The sequence below is a fragment of the Arachis stenosperma genome, chromosome 6, assembly GCF_014773155.1.
Source record: "Arachis stenosperma cultivar V10309 chromosome 6, arast.V10309.gnm1.PFL2, whole genome shotgun sequence".
Lineage (NCBI taxonomy): Eukaryota > Viridiplantae > Streptophyta > Magnoliopsida > Fabales > Fabaceae > Arachis > Arachis stenosperma.
The window spans coordinates 137,354,577-137,367,597 of record NC_080382.1 but is presented as its reverse complement, the minus strand read 5'-3'; the positions used below and the strand labels follow the sequence as shown (position 1 = coordinate 137,367,597).

Here is a 13,021-nt window from a genome sequence, read left to right as displayed (position 1 = left end):
TTGTTGCTACAGCATTAATGAATCTTTTGTACGATATTACTGTTATATATTGAGGTTATTCATGGTATTTGAATACATGACAATATGATAAGAAAGTAGTGTAACATATTTCGCGAAATATTTCAGCCAAATTTCCTTCATATACTTTTAATCTTTATTTTGTATTATTCTAACTATATTTTATACGACTAACTGATGTAATAATTAATTTTTAATATATATATATATATATATATATATATATATATATATTCCTAATAACGTGTATAATGGTAAATTGTTCAAATTTTGCATATTTGTGTAAATACCATATTTTTTATTCAAAAAATAAAAGAATTCTGAGTTTTTTCAATATCATAAAATAAAAAAATTGGATGGTCTTATGTTTAAAAAAAAAAAAGGAAAAAAAGAGAGAGAGGAAAAAAAGTTTCCAAAAAATAGTAGTGCTGCTAAAGTAATCTGTAACTCACATATTGGGCCTCACTTACAACTTACAAGTCAAACTAAACTTGGTTGTTCCTGACCCAAAAAAAAAAAAACTTGCTTGTCAGGCCATAACTATAAAAAATAACAAAAACAAAAGTTAGTTATAGAAATTCTTCCAAAAGATTAATTCAAATCACCACCCTCTCCTAATCAAGAATTACAAAGTGAACAGTAGTTATTAAGATAGGCCTTTTAGATTTGAGACTATGTGAGTTCTTCGCTCGGACTTTACAGATTGTGTTAAGGCAAGTTGAAAAAAGAAAATTTTTCTGCTAAACTCTTTTAACACTCTTAAGGTGGATCTTCTAAAGTGGAATAAAGACACATTTGGCAACATTTTTCAAGCAAAGCGTAGAATTCTAAATAGAATTGTCGGCATTCAAAGAAACTACTCTTATGGTAACAACCTTTTCTTGAAAGAGCTGGAACATAACCTCAACAAGGAACTGAATGATATCCTTGACAAAGAAGATACTTTCTGGATGCAAAAATCAAGATAGAAGTGGATAGCTGAAGGAGATAGGAACACCAGATACTATCACACTAAGACTATTATTCGAAAAGGAAAAAATAAAATCTGAAAACTGATAAATGAAGACGGAAACTGGATTGAAGATGAGGAAAAGCTAAAGACACACATCATTGACCACTTCCAAAATCTCTACCAAGAGCATGTAAGTATTATACCTATAGAAAGTTTACATATAAACAGTACTGATTTTAGTGTTTCGGATTGCAGGCCTTAATAGCTATACCTACAGATTTGGACATAAAGAATGAGATCAACAACATAGGATCCTTCAAAGCACCTGAAAGCGATGGTTTCCCAACCTTCATCTACAAGATCAACTGAGAGGTGATGAAAGGGAAAGTTGGCGAGTTTATAAGGAACTGTTGGAGGGACCCTAGTCTTATTGGTTTACTCATAGCTCTGGTTCTAAAACTCAATAGCCTTGAACTTATCAAGCAATTCAGACCTATAGCTCTATGCAAGGTAAGCTATAAAGTGATTACCAAGATTTTGGTGGAAAGGGTCAAGTTGCACCTCAATGAGAGAATAGTTATTCACCAGTCTAGCTTTATCCCTGGAAGGAGAATTCAAGATTGATGGTTATTAGTGGTTAAGAGAAGGGGGGTTAAATTTTTTGGCCTTCTTTTAACTTTGCTGGTAATTATGCTTTCTGTAGAGAGAATACAGGAGATAATTTGATTTTGTCTCCTTACACGATAGGAGCCAGAACAGAGTTGCTTGTAAGAATTGTTATGGTGAAACGTTGCTTAGTAGAGAAATCAGGAGATACTTTATTTTTGTCTCCTATGTTGCAGAACCAGTAATAAAGAAGAGAGTAGAGAATGACACACATATGTATCCTGATTCGGTTATCCAGTGCAATGTAGCCTACATCCAGTCTCCATCACAACAATGATGGAATTTCACTATCTTTTCAACAGATTACAAACACCAATTCTTCCTAGGATTTACTCCAATCCTATTTGGGACATGTCTAGATTCTAACCCAACCTGAACTTGACTAGGACTTACCCTAAATTTTAACTGCAAAGTGCTAACCCAACTTGCAAGAAAATTCACTCAGGATCATGACACAATAGAAACACTTACAAAGGATTTCTGAAATAACTTAGGCTTTTTCTCCAAGTCTAGCTCACTGCCTTTTTTCACTCATTGGCTTTGTCTTATAAACCTCACCATGTTTGTATTTTACCAATGAAACTCAGACAGACTAAATTGAGAAAAAGAATTACAAAATAAAAACCAAGAAAGAGAAGAACATGAACAACTCAGTGAGCTATGAGGATCGAAACTAGTGCTCTTTCTCTCTTGCTCAATCCTTGGCCGTTCACCCCTATTATAGAGGAGTGAAACTTCCAGGGTTTGAACCATCATCAGCACTTGGTTTGTCTTCTTCTCCAACATTCAGAATCATCAGCGGCATTCTTAGAGGTAAGAAAGAACAGAAGCAGTAACATGCGACCATACATTTCTCTCTCAACCTTTTCCTTCAAGAATCTTGAATTTGGGCTGTTGATCTTTGCTTTGGCCCCAAGTTTGTTTCTTGGCCGTTGATGAACCACTGAACACCTTTGACTTCACTATCTTTATAGTTTCTTGAACAGTGCTTGGGACATAGTTTCTTGAACAGTTCTTGGGACTCCGAGGATTTCTTCACGATTTCTTGGTGAAGCACAACTAAGGAATTCACCTTTTTGTGATCCTTTGTAGGTTGAGATCGTCCTCTGTTTGTAGCCCTTTTACTTTCTCTTCTTGCTTGAAAAATAGAAGCTAGCTTTGTTCTTGTTTTTGCCCTAACTCTAGATATTTTCCTTTTTCTTTCTCCTTGGTGCAGAGTATGATGTGATGTGAAAGAAGGAGAAGAGAGAGAAGAGAGAGTTTTGGTTCGGTGGATGTGAAGTGAAAGGATTCAACTAAATTGAATTTTGAATACCTAGTTAGTGAAGTGTGAGTTTTGATTATGGATCACCGAATTGGGCTTGGTTTGGGTTAACTTGTTTTTCTTCCTTTCTCATAGTTCAGGCGTTCAAACTTTGGATTTTGGAATAAATGGTTTGATAAAGCTGAGCTTGGTATTCGGCCAGAGAGTGTGTGTGTGCGTGCGTGTGTGTGTAAGCTTGTTTTTCATGCTTAATGGGCCATTTCATTCTTCTTGGGTCAATTTGATCAAATCACTTTTCTGCACACTAAGCAAAATATATCAAACAAACAATTTAACAATAACCTAATCATGTTTAGTCATCATCTTAATCATAGTTTAGTTTACTAAACTCAACAATTTTTTTCTTGATGACAAATATTATTAAATTGAATTGAAAGGAAATGAAAGAAGTTTTAGAGACTTCCCTTTGATGTTTTCTTTGTCATGAAGCTCTCCCTTTCCTTTGATCTTCAAGCTCCCCCTGAATGTTTGCATTTTATAACCTGATACCAACAAGCTATTCACAGAAAATATGTCAAACATTCAATGATTTACAAGACTTTTATCCAAACTATCATCAACCAACGTTGAAATAAGCATAAATCAGAGCTAATCCAAATATATCAATAAGTATCAAGTTGTAGATTTAAAATACAAGAACAAATCAAACAAATCAAATTAGCAGCTTCATCAATCAACTCTCAAGTTCCAAACAATTTTATCACAAGTTCAAAATAGAGACAACCTTTTTTAACAGAGGCGGCCATTTTTATTTTATTTTTCTTTCTCTCCCTTTTGTTATCAAGGAGGGATGAACCTGCATAAAGATCAGTCTAACAAGCAAACCCGAATAACAAACTGAGCAAACATGTTAATAACAGAGTTAATAGTCTAGTTCTATTACAGTTGTCCCAAAATAGACAGTATCCAAAATAGTTTTTAGAAAACAGCAAAATAGTGTGCCATTGAAAGAGAGTTCAGAAATAAGAAATAACAACTAAATAATAAACTTCCAGAAGAAGCAGGAGATATATACTAAGCATCAGAGTACTCATCCTCAGTTCCCAAGTTTTCTTCCTCTTGCTTAGACAATACTTGATCCTCATCCAATGAATCAAGGTACTTTAAAAGTACTTCAACTCTATTTTGAGACTTTTGCAATGATTTCTCATTTTGAAGTGCAAGTCTCCGAGATTGTTGGCTAGAATTTACCATTTGTTTAGTCATGTTAACAAATTCTTGAAGTACATCTTTAACAATTTCATTAATCAGGTATTTGTGTGAGCTGAAAGTACTTGCAACCGAATGAGGAGGGAGGCTTTCATCTTCAGTTTCTTCCATGACATGATCCTTAGTGGCCTTAGAGCTTTTTCCTTTTGTTTGCTTCACTGCACCACGACCCTTAAATGATGAAATTTTATTTTTCTCGAGTTCATTGATTATATCAACAGAAAAATGCTCAAAAAACGCAGGTTAAAAATATTCTATATGGGAGTGAGATATTTTTATCACTTTTTACACAGTCAAGCATGTGACGCATCATGAGATATGCAAAGGAGATTGGAGTAAGATTGAGGACAGTATAAAGGACCAAGATGTCACAGATGGTGACTCTTTGGTAGGATCCACTTTGAGGCAGGATTATGTGGGTTATTAGGCGGTGAAGTTGAGCTCTTACAGGACCTAATGTTCTGTGAGTAGGGATCATTTTGTCTATGAATGAAAAACTTTCACATATGTTGGCCAGTGCTTCCTTCTGTGATATGCCAAGATTATCATCCCATTTTCCAGATACATAGGCATTTACTCCAGTATCATAATAATCGAGGGCATCAGTAAGGAATTTTTTGTTTAAAATAATTTGATGGTCCTTAATATATGAATGAATATCTCCATCATAATACAACATATTAGCATAAAATTTTCTGACCAAGTCGGAATAAACAATTTTTCTGATTTTAAAAATAATTTTTCAATTTAAAAATTAAAAATTTTCTTTGAAATCCAGACCCTTATCTGCCAGAGCATCCATATCAGCAACATAAGATGAACAAAGAGGACATTTTGAGATTACAGATTTATGAAGCTCAAAGTCCATGCATGAAGAGAATCGAAGAAGGTCATAATGTGAATGGAACGGTTTCCAAAATGAGATTTGTAATCAATAGATTCCAAATTAGAGGGTTCTTTCACAGATAGAAGAGAATCTCTTTTAGTACCTTTGGTTAGTCGACTTGATGGAGTAGAATGTCCAGGAGGATGAGAGGATGAGCGAAGAAGAGGAGATGGCGGGTGTTCCTCGTCAGTCATGGGCTTTTTTTCTCTTTATCGCTTTAGCCCTTGAAGAACTAGTCTTCTGTGGTGTAGATGATGGTCTAGGATAAGTAGTTTTGGTTCTTGCCATAGAAGCGGGTGGTTGAGAGGAGTGTGAGTGGATATGAATGTGAGAGTAAGATTGAGGCCTGGAAAGAGGAGGGTTACGAGGAGGATGAAGAGTTCCTACTCCTCTACACATTGCCACTTTCTTTCTCATCATGAAGGAAATAAAGGATGGAAAATGGAAAGAGAATATGGAAGTAGTGGAGTAATGGGAAGATGAGAAGTTTTCTTGATTGAAAATTGCCTTAAATGCACAAAACTTTCTAGAAAACTCAAACCAATTTAATAAAACAGAATTCAAGAAATTTTGAATTTTAAAATCAATGCATGCAGTTTGGAAGTGACTAATCAAAAGGATATTGAAAAGTAACTGCCGGATTTGACTTAAAATAAAATACTCATCTTTTTATGTTTATGATCAAAACAAGCAAGAGACCTACTTCATAAAGCAAAGTAATTTTCTTTTGGTCCTAGTGGTGGTGTTAAGGAAACTGATCCGTCACCTTATAACTCGGTCTTTATTGTGCATTATGAGTTATAACTCGGCGTTAATTATCATTCATTCTTTGCTTGTAACTAACACCTTCATTACCGACTTAATGACCATCATTTCAATCTTAATGACCAAACGGTCATAACATGAATATCATTTATCATTCTATGCCTATAAAAGGAATCTTCTATATCTAATCTCAGGGGGTAACATGATAAGTTCTATATCATGTCTTACATTCTATATTCATAGAATTATTACACACAACACGTGATAATTTTTATTTCATGTCTTACATTCTATATTCATAGAATTATTCTTATACCTCTTAAACACTTACTGACTTGAGCGTCGGAGTGTCTTTTGTAGGTACCCACCCCCTTGTTCTCTCCTTACCGACGTATAACTCATCCCAACGAGAAGCTTGAAGACATTCATCGACGGACGAGCTATACACCAGCCAAACTCAGCAAGAACAATTGGCGCCGTCTGCGGGGACGAGTAAAATAATTCCCACTCCCCTTAGGTTCATAAAATTCAAATTTTTGAACCAATCTTAACAATCTTTTTTTAAGATTTTATTTAATACCTCTTATCAAAATATAATCTATCGTAACTTTTCATAAAGTATGTACTTTATACATTCAAATTGTTTTATTTTTACGTATCATAATATTTCACATATCATAATCGATCAATAAACCAATCCGAGAACAAACTCGACTTTCAATCAATCCGAGAACAAACTCGATTTTCAATCAATTTGAGCACAAACTCATTTATCAATTTTGCTTACTTTTTCAAAGTTCTCTATTTACACAAGTAAAATTATATATTTTATTCAAAATACTTTTGCATTTATATTTATGTAACTAATATTTACTGATTTATTAGTTATATTCAAATCTCAATATATGTTCTATACAATAATTGCATATAAACAACCATGTCAATTGCATTTTTATTTCATTATGTATTATATTTTTATTGTTTAATGATTTCATTTATACAATTAAATGACGATAATGATGAGTTCAAATCTTAAAATTGAATTCCATCAAATATTAAATGTATATAACTGCTACACTATTCATTTTATGCTATTAAATTTTATTTTACTATTTGTTTAATGCAGAAAGTTATTAAACAAAAAATAGTTACAAACATGCAAATTTGTTACTTTTGCACAAGGAATATACCTCATAGCTAAACAAAATTTATTATATTATTATATTACTGTTATCTTATTGCTTTATTATCAAATTAAAGTATGTCCTATAAAACAAAATTCAGATATTCACATTTGACATGTATGACATTCATATATGTCATATTCTTCTCTATAACTATCAACTTTCAAGGTATATTTTTCTACTTTGAACTCTTTTACTTTTACAATATATATTATTCAATATACATTGCGATTTTGTATATATTCATTTTCTCAATTATCTTATTCATGTCAGACCTTCGCTATAAATTATAAATATTCAAATAACTAATTGCTTTGAGCGAGAAATTCATCAATAAGCTGTTGTGGGCCGGAAAAATTCCCAAGACAATTAACCATTATATCCTCGGATTATACAATCGATTCCGTCAATAGATATCCATCTCTGAACTTTTCAGTTCACATACAATCAAATGCTAAAATTGTTCTTAAGCGAAAAAGTATCCCCCACGCAACAATCTTGATTGAATGACTCTTATCACTCAATTATTTTTTGAATAAGTGCCGATATAATAACCCGACTAAGCTTGGGGGCTCACTATATCATTATTCAGTTATCTTTTAACCGAGTTATAAATTATTTTATTGTCTAAGCTTAGCCTGGATCATATGATCGGCAGACAAAGCTTGGGGGCTATGATTCGTCACCTTATAACTCGGTCTTTATTGTGCATTATGAGTTATAACTCGGCGTTAATTATCATTCATTCTTTGTTTGTAACTGACACCTTCATTACCGACTTAATGACCATCATTTCAATCTTAATGACCAAACGGTCGTAACATGAATATCATTCATCAATTCTATGCCTATAAAAGGAATCTTCTATATCTAATCTCAGGGGGTAACATGATAAGTTCTATATCATGTCTTACATTCTATATTCATAGAATTATTACACACAACACGTGATAATTTCTATTTCATGTCTTACATTCTATATTCATAGAATTATTCTTATACCTCTTAAACACTTACTGACTTGAGCGTCAGAGTGTCTTTTGCAGGTACCCACCCTCCTTGTTCTCTCCTTACCGACGTATAACTCATCCCAACGAGAAGCTTGAAGACATTTATCGACGAACGAGCTATACACCGGCCAAACTCAGCAAGAACAATTGGTGCCGTCTGTGGGGACGAGTAAAATAATTCCCACTCCCCTTAGGTTCATAAAATTCAAATTTTTAAACCAATCTTAACAATCTTTTTTTAAGATTTTATTTAATACCTCTTATCAAAATATAATCTATCGTAACTTTTCATAAAGTATGTACTTTATACATTCAAATTATTTTATTTTTACGTATCATAATATTTCACATATCATAATCGATCAATAAACCAATCCGAGAACAAACTCGACTTTCAATCAATCCGAGAACAAACTCGATTTTCAATCAATTTGAGCACAAACTCATTTATCAATTTTGCTTACTTTTTCAAAGTTCTCTATTTACACAAGTAAAATTATATATTTTATTCAACATAATTTTGCATTTATATTTTGTGTAACTAATATTTACTGATTTATTAGTTATATTCAAATCTCAATATATGTTCTATACAATAATTGCATATAAACAACCATGTCAATTGCATTTTTATTTCATTATGTATTATATTTTTATTGTTTAATGATTTCATTTATACAATTAAATGACGATAATGATGAGTTCAAATCTTAAAATTGGATTCCATCAAATATTAAATGTATATAACTGCTACACTATTCATTTTATGCTATTAAATTTTATTTTACTATTTGTTTAATGCAGAAAGTTATTAAACAAAAAATAGTTACAAACATGCAAATTTGTTACTTTTGCACGAGAAATATACCTCATAGCTAAACAAAATTTATTATATTATTATATGACTGTTATCTTATTGCTTTATTATCAAATTAAAGCATGTCCTATAAACCAAAATTCAGATATTCACATTTGACATGTATGACATTCATATATGTCATATTCTTCTCTATAACTATCAACTTTCAAGGTATATTTTTCTACTTTGAACTCTTTTACTTTTACAATATATATTATTCAATATACGTTACGATTTTGTATATATTCATTTTCTCAATTTAACTTATTCATGTCAGACCTTCGCTATAAATTATAAATATTCAAATAACTAATTGCTTTGAGCGAGAAATTCATCAATAAGCTGTTGTGGGCCGGAAAAATTCCCAAGACAATTAACCATTATATCCTCGGATTATACAATCGATTCCGTCAATAGATATCCATATCTGAACTTTTCAGTTCACATACAATCAAATGCTAAAATTGTTCTTAAGCGGAAAAGTATCCCCCACGCAACAATCTTGATTGAATGACTCTTATCACTCAATTATTTTTTGAATAAGTGCCGATATAATAACCCGACTAAGCTTGGGGGCTCACTATATCATTATTCAGTTATCTTTTAACCGAGTTATAAATTATTTTATTGTCTAAGCTTAGCCTGGATCATATGATCGGCAGACAAAGCTTGGGGGCTATGATCCGTCACCTTATAACTCGGTCTTTATTGTGCATTATGAGTTATAACTCGGCGTTAATTATCATTCATTCTTTGCTTGTAACTGACACCTTCATTACCGACTTAATGACCATCATTTCAATCTTAATGACCAAATGGTCGTAACATGAATATCATTCATCAATTCTATGCCTATAAAAGGAATCTTCTATATCTAATCTCAGGGGGTAACATGATAAGTTCTATATCATGTCTTACATTCTATATTCATAGAATTATTACACACAACACATGATAATTTCTATTTCATGTCTTACATTCTATATTTATAGAATTATTCTTATACCTCTTAAACACTTACTGACTTGAGCATTGGAGTGTCTTTTGCAGGTACCCACCCTCCTTGTTCTCTCCTTACCGACGTATAACTCATCCCAACGAGAAGCTTGAAGACATTCATCAACGGACGAGCTATACATCGGCCAAACTCAGCAAGAACAGAAACATACAAGGCTGCCTTGGATTTGGTTCACGTTCAGATTCATAGTTATTCTTAACTCATTGTCTGAACTTCATAAAATCTAGAGAAAGTCAGCATCTGCCCAGTTTTATCTTCTTGCGAAATAAGAGACAAAAGCAACCAGAAAATTTGTTAATAATTTTTGGTTCAAGAATTCAGAATTAACAATCCCTTAAGCAATTCTCAATTTATAGAATCTATCTTCACATAGAGGTTTAGTAAAAATAGTTGCCAATTGATCCTCAAATTTTACAAATTAAATATCAATTGTATCCTTTTACAAATATTCTCTTATTGAATGAAATCTAACTTCAATGTGCTTAGTTTTTAAGTGCAAAATAGGATTTTTACAGATATTTATGGCACTCAAATTATCACAAAACAGAGGGATACTATTGATTTACAATTTGTAATCATCAAGTTGTGTTTTAAACCATATTCATTGAGAACAATAGGAAGAAGTTGAGATATATTCGGTCTCAGCCGTTGATAAAGCAACAGTAGCTTGCTTCTTGCTTGACCTTACATTCAGGAATTGTCCAAGAAAGTAACACATTCCAGAAGTACTTCTCCTATCAACATGATCCCCAACAAATTTTGCATCACAATACCCAACTATACAGAATTCGTCAGTTTTAGAATACCAAAGACCAAAATCAGCTGTGCCTTTGATGTATCTAATGATCCTTTTCACAGGTGAAAGATGTAATTCTCTTGGGTGAGATTGAAATCTAGAACACACACCCACACTTTGAACAATGTCCAGTCTAGAGGATGTTAGAAACATGAGAGATCCTATCATTCCTCTATACCTTGTTTCATCAACATCTTTTCCATTATCATCCTTTTCAAGTTTAGAATTTGGATGCATCGGAGTACTCATTGGTTTGGAATTTTCTAAACCAAATTTCTTTACTAACTCCTTGGCATATTTACCTTGGTGTACAAAAATTCCACTAGGAGTTTGTGTAACACCCTAATATTCAAATCCTTATGCTCGAGTCATAAGTCAATGATACTACGGTGGTACAAGTCTCAGGTGGATTTTTAATATATAAATATAGGTAATTTCGGAAAGAGTATTAATCGAGAAGCCTGAAAAGAGTATAAATAAAATCGCGAAGACGTATCACTCACGTTTCGACAACTAAAAGATAAACCGTGAAGCCGAAAGCGATATACGGACAAGGCATAAAGGAGATTAAGAGATAGATAACAGATAGATATATATATAACATAAGTAAATAGCCACTAGTCGCGACCCGCGAAGTTTAGGCTGGCTACAGTATGAAAGTAGTTGACAACAGTATATCCTAATCTCTCCCAAAGGAAACATGAGAGCCTATATAGGCAAGTTCAAAAGAGTTCAATACATAATATAATCTTTTCAAAACAAAGGTGGAGAGATTCTAAGCAAAACACAAGGTAGAGAAAATAAGTATCTTCGCCGTCTCTCAGACAACCCACAACTCACTTCTAAGCATCTGGACTTGTATCTGAAAAACAAGAGATATATACGGAATGAGAACCCCGGGTCCATGGGTTCCCAGTATGGTAAAAGTGCCAAATAAATACAATGCACTGCAATAAAAACTCACTAAGCATCCTAAACTTCTTCACCAATTATCCATCCTAGGTTCTCGCTAATCCATGAATAGGCAACTGTCATAAGGGAGTGCTAAATCTAATTCATGTTTCACATGTTTTCCAACTCGCTGACTCTTCCACGAATCAGACTCAGAATCATAAGCAAAACCATTACCAGTTGTTCTACCTCAGTAATTCTATATCAATACATCATACCATCACCTAGAGCTAGTGAAACCACATCACTGCGTCTACCCAGGGAGCTCAAATTATCTCATTCAATGATCATCATCATCACAATCACATCATCAATTCATCTCATCAAGAACAGTCCTCAACATCCACTGACACCAGCATGAGGGGCCTCTCAGTTGTACAAACACAAGTAATACAGGCAAGTAATACACAAATAAGGTACAAGTAGAACAAGTAGCACATAATCAGGTAACATAACATATATGATGTAGAAATCCAAAACAAATAGGTAAACCCAAACAATTCAAACATATGCAAATGATGTATGCCTGTCCTATGACTGATTATATCATCTGTCGGTTATATAGCCAACCCGACATGTCCTGGTAGCTAACCATTGGACAGAAACACCCCTTGCAGAGCAACTAGGTTTGAGCTACAACCCCCTTGTTACTACCCGCTCAACCCAAAGCCAGTGAAATAACCACTACTGCGGCTACTACTCAGGCGGGTGTTTAAAAGCTCAACCTGGAGCGAGTGGATTCACCACTACTGTCGCTACTACCCAAGCGTCACAATCTCTAACCTGGAGCAAGTGGGACAAACCACAACCCTTGCTACTGCCCAGGATCTCAAAACATACATTCGTTCAGTTTAAAAGCAATCATCATTGTTATCAAATCTCAAACATTAACCTGGAGCAAGCGGGATGAACCACCACCCTTACTACTACCCAGGTATCACAAATACATTCATTCAAAACTTTATAATTAAACTCATTTATCATAAACATCCTTTCTCATCTCATACCCAGAGCAAGTGGACAACGCCACTGCCTACTACCCGGGGTCACACATCACATTTCAACATTTTCCATTATTATCCATTTAACACATTCATTCATTAATCATATATGCATTTATACTCATCCATAATCAATAATGGCTTTGCCATAACCCGGCAATAACTCAGCCATCTGGCTCATGGTTCAATCAAGAACTAGCCATTTATCAATAAATATAGCCCTTCGGCTCATGGCATACACGATACTTCCACCGTCATCCTCCAAATCTCATATAATCATCTTTGATCATCATTGATCATAACTTTTCCCCTTGCTTCATTCGCAAGTTACCACATCTCCTAGCTCCTTTCTCATTACTAGGCATATCATAATGATTTAATA

The 13,021-nt window shown here is 33.5% G+C and overlaps 1 protein-coding gene across 1 annotated transcript; it reads right to left on the bottom strand.

Annotated features, from left to right (window-relative positions):
* Positions 1-10,492: 10,492 nt before the first annotated feature.
* Positions 10,493-10,924, bottom strand: LOC130934755 (secreted RxLR effector protein 161-like). The gene has a single exon (XM_057864293.1). It carries the CDS (start codon positions 10,922-10,924, stop codon positions 10,493-10,495), a length of 432 nt encoding a protein of 143 aa, XP_057720276.1.
* Positions 10,925-13,021: the final 2,097 nt, after the last annotated feature.

Bases quoted from the DNA above. Each gene is read 5' to 3' on its own strand.
- LOC130934755 (XM_057864293.1), bottom strand. From the start codon at position 10,924: ATGCATCCAAATTCTAAACTTGAAAAGGATGATAATGGAAAAGATGTT.